The 4,306-nt window shown below is 47.5% G+C and overlaps 1 protein-coding gene across 1 annotated transcript; it reads left to right on the forward strand.

Moving 5' to 3' along the window:
* The first annotated feature begins 631 nt into the window (after window positions 1-631).
* Window positions 632-3,746, forward strand: LOC140467088 (uncharacterized methyltransferase YdaC-like). Its single transcript, XM_072563153.1, has 2 exons — window positions 632-1,086; window positions 3,486-3,746. Exons 1-2 carry the CDS (start codon window positions 651-653, stop codon window positions 3,683-3,685), a joined length of 636 nt encoding a protein of 211 aa, XP_072419254.1. The 5' UTR covers window positions 632-650; the 3' UTR covers window positions 3,686-3,746.
* The last annotated feature ends 560 nt before the right edge of the window (window positions 3,747-4,306 follow it).

Here is a 4,306-nt window from a genome sequence, read left to right on the forward strand (position 1 = left end):
TTGCGTTGTAAGAGGCTCTTTTGGTATGGAAACCAGTCTGGGTTCTGCTGCTGTGAGCTGCAGTGAGAATAATGCAAATCAAGAGTATGGTGCTTTTGCCTGAAACATCGACTTTCCTGCTCCTCGGATGCTGCCTGACCTGCTGTGCTTTTCCAGCACCACACTCTTGACTCTAATCTCCAGCATCTGTAGTACTCACTTTCGCCAAGTGAGAGCAATGTGTCTAACAGAGATGTTGAGCTGCCCAGGAGTTGGAGCAGAACTGTTCAGAACATTCCCCCTCTTTCTCTGAGTCTCGCTATGCTCTGGCTGCTTTCAGTCTGTTTGGTCAGCACTGTCACTGAACAACAACAGCTTAACGTACACACTCTCAGCCCAGCTGACTGGCTCAATCTGTTTGTAAACTGATGCTGGGATAACAGTGTATCGTCATCCAAGCTGTCAATCATCCATGATTTAGAGATGCTGGTGTTGGACTGGGGTGTACAAAGTTAAAAATCTCACAAGACCAGGTTATCGTCCAACAGGTCTAGTGTGCTTCCAATTAAACCTGTTGACTAACCTGGTGTTGTGTCAATCATCCAGCAAGGCTGAGGTTCCACGTTGTGCAACAGGAAGGGGAACTTTTCGCAGCTCTGTGAGCAGCAGCAATGCTGTTCGATCATCTCACCAAACAACTGAGCGAACCAACGCAGGGCCCCTGGGGATGGATGGTGAAAAAGATCTTAGAGGGGAAGGGTAAATTGGTGGAAGTGAATGCTGTCAAACTGTGTGACATTCAGCCTGAGAGTGTGGTGCTGGAACTAGGCTTTGGACCAGGGCTCGGTCTGCAGGAAGCTGCTAAACGCCTTACGCTGCCGAAGGGTAAACTCTATGGGCTGGATTACTCTGAATACATGTACCGTGTAGCCAGCAGGAGGTTGCAGCCTGATATTCAGACCGGGAAGGTGACATTGTTTCATGGCAGTGTGGAACATATCCCTCTGGAAGACAACGTGGTGGACAGAGTATTTCATTGCAACTGTTATTACTACTGGCCTGATCTGCAATCTGGATGCAGAGAGATTTACCGAGTTATGAAACCAGGTAGAGTATTGAGCTGGTCAATTCTGAAAAATCCTAAACCTCAAGGGAAATGGTGCAGTCAGGATGAAATGGTGGGGTCACATATCAAGTAATCTCCATGAATGACATGTCACTGATTAGCCTGGTAGTCAACACTGATTTACTTAAACTTAGAGAGACTACAATAGCTAAACGATGTACGTGGGTGTTTTTCTGGAACTATGAGGGACTGGTGCATTAATGGATAGTAACCTCCTGTAACCTCACCTTACCCCATCCATATATCTCCCTCACCATCCTGACCAGCAGCCACAGATTCTCTGGTCGAGGAAAAGCATTTTTAAAAATGGAAGCCACGCCCAATAATTATGCAATCAGTCAATAATTACAACAATACAGTCAAGCGGGTGGCACGGTAGCACAGCAGTTAGCACTGCTGCCTCACAGCGCCAGAGACCCGGGTTCAATTCCCCCTCAGTTGGGGAAGTGTGGAGTTTGCACATTCTCCCCGTGTCTGCGTGGGTTTCCTCCGGGTGCTCCGGTTTCCTCCCACAGTCCAAAAATGTGCAGGCCAGGTGAATTGGCCATGCTAAATTGCCCGGAGTGTTAGGGAAATGTAGGGGAAGGGGTGGGTTGCGGGTCGGTGTGGCCCGAAGGGCTTGTTGGGCCGAAGGGCCTGTTTCCACAGTGTAATGTAATCTAATCAATAGTACAATATAAGAGAAGGAGGAGCTCAGCCTGTAATGCCTGCGCCCATTGTTACAATTCACTGGGGTATTGTACTGGAAAGCAGACCCCACGATTCTTGGAGTCTTTCGCTGCATGGAAAATTTTCTCATGTCATTTTTGCTTCTTTTGCCAATTACAAACCATCAGTGACTTTTCGCAAATGGGAACATTTTCTCCCTATTTATTCTGACCACATCTGAGTGTACATGTGCAACGAGAAGCGGGTGTAATTACCAAGAATTGTTTACAAGTCTGTCTGACTGAGGAGCTTTTAGTTACGGGGTGACAATCTGCTAAGAAGCTCAATGGTCTGTATTTTGGGAGGACTGGGGGGTTAATTGGTAACCCCTTGCCCAGAGATCTTCCATTGTCTGGGTACAAATTGCCAGAAGCTGATCCATAACCATCATTGAGCAGCTTCAAAGCTGCGGGCTAAAACACCATACTCGACTGACTGAACCTCTCAGATTTCTGGGCCAGCAGCAATTCCTTGGAAGCTGCTACTTGACTTTGCTATGGATTGTTCATGCATTCTGAGGTGTCAATGTGCAGTGAACCCAGTGGAATGAGGTGGTAGGGAGGGGCAATAGTGGGCGGCATGGTGGCACAGTGGTTAGCACTGCTGCCTCACAGCGCCCGAGACCCGGGTTCAATTCCCGCCTCAGGCGACTGACTGTGTGGAGTTTGCACGTTCTCCCCGTGTCTGCGTGGGTTTCCTCCGGGTGCTCCGGTTTCCTCCCACAGTCCAAAGATGTGCAGGTCAGGTGAATTGGCCATGCTAAATTGCCCGTAGCGTTAGGTAAGGGGTAAATGTTTAGGTAAGGGGTAAATGTAGGGGTATGGGTGGGTTGTGCTTCGGCGGGGCGGTGTGGACTTGTTGGGCCGAAGGGCCTGTTTCCACACTGTAAGTAATCTAATCTAATCTAATCTAATCTAATCTCCCCCTGCCCTTAATTATCCACAACCTCCTGTTCATCACAACCCTGATTCTTCCAGAGTTAGATAATCCAGACAGTAGGCAGGATATTTGGTACCCACCATGATGGGATGAGGGCTGTAGCTACAAATCGCCCCACTGGCTGACATGCGGACCTGAGGCTCCTTCCTGCCTCAAGGCCATTCTTTCACGTGTGGGTAGCTCATTAACAGTAGCCAATTCAAGGAAGCTGCTTTCCGGCAGGAAACTGCCCTCTCCCAGAGGTTTCCCCCTACTCCCTGAGTCACCGGAGCAGCCATGAGCCACCTTGGAGGGGTACCCCCCAGCTTCCCTTCATTGCTGGCCTGTTTGCTGAATCTTTTTTTCATTAAGACTTTGACACATTCATAGAAAGGGATCTCCATATTGAAGCCCTCTCTCTTTTGTTATCTTCCCTTACACTCAGCTGCTCTTCCAATGCTGAAGCCTTCTAATTGGTCTTCCACATTTGTTTTGATGGTCAAGGAACAAGTGTCTGAGATCGTTAAGAAGAAGTCCCCTCGAAAATCCCAGCTCGTGACTGTTTCCACTTCCCAATTAACTTCTGTTCCCTCACCTCAGAGGACAGTAGGCCACTATATCTGCTTCCAAATCCCCACCATCTTGACTCCATTGGTGTGATTACATCTTCAGTAGAAGATCTTGACATTGAGATTCCTTCTTTACATACCTTCCAAGAATTCAGAAAGCTGAGTATTTATCTGTTATTTGACAGGGGGGCTGATGGTCACCACCTTGACCCTGGAAGTTCTGAAGAAAGTCGTTGCTGCTGGATTGTTGAAGGATACAAAATGGCCACCTGAGCCATACATGGCTGCGCTCCGTGACACGGGATTTATCGATGTGTACATGGACCACAAACAAGACAAGGGGAAACTCTTTCAGGCTATCTTTGCAAAAGTAAATAAGCCCTGAGTGTGCTGCAGACACTGACACCTGACCAGCTTGTTAATTTGTTGAAGGTGTTGGCCCCCTGTGTTCTCTGTCTATGCCATGATATTTCGATTGATTCTAATCTAAAAAGTGAGATAACAGAGTTTTACATGAATTCATGCAGGTTTTGAGCTCAGAGTTCTACATGATTGCATGCAGACACAGACAGACAAAGACCCACATGCACACATATATTTTGTGGGGTGAATTTGTACTTGCAGGGTTACATTGTACTTTACTCAAAAACTGCATGCATTCATGTAAAACTACGTTATCTCACTTTTTAGATTAGAATCAATCTAAACATCATGGCATAGACAGAGAACACAGGGGGCCAACACCACTCTCCACCTCTTCTTCCGCTACATTGATGACTGCATTGGCACCACCTCGTGCTCCTGCGAGGAGGTTGAGCAATTCATCAACTTCACCAACACATCCCTCCCCTTCTTGGACCTCTCCATCTCAATTAATGATGACCGAATTGACACTGACATTTTTTACAAACTCACTGACTCCCATAGCTACCTGGATTACACCTCTTCCCACCCTACCTCTTCCAAAAATGCCATCCCGTATTCCCAATTCCTCCGCCTCCACCAT

The sequence above is a fragment of the Chiloscyllium punctatum genome, chromosome 45 (assembly GCF_047496795.1).
Source record: "Chiloscyllium punctatum isolate Juve2018m chromosome 45, sChiPun1.3, whole genome shotgun sequence".
Taxonomy (NCBI): domain Eukaryota; kingdom Metazoa; phylum Chordata; class Chondrichthyes; order Orectolobiformes; family Hemiscylliidae; genus Chiloscyllium; species Chiloscyllium punctatum.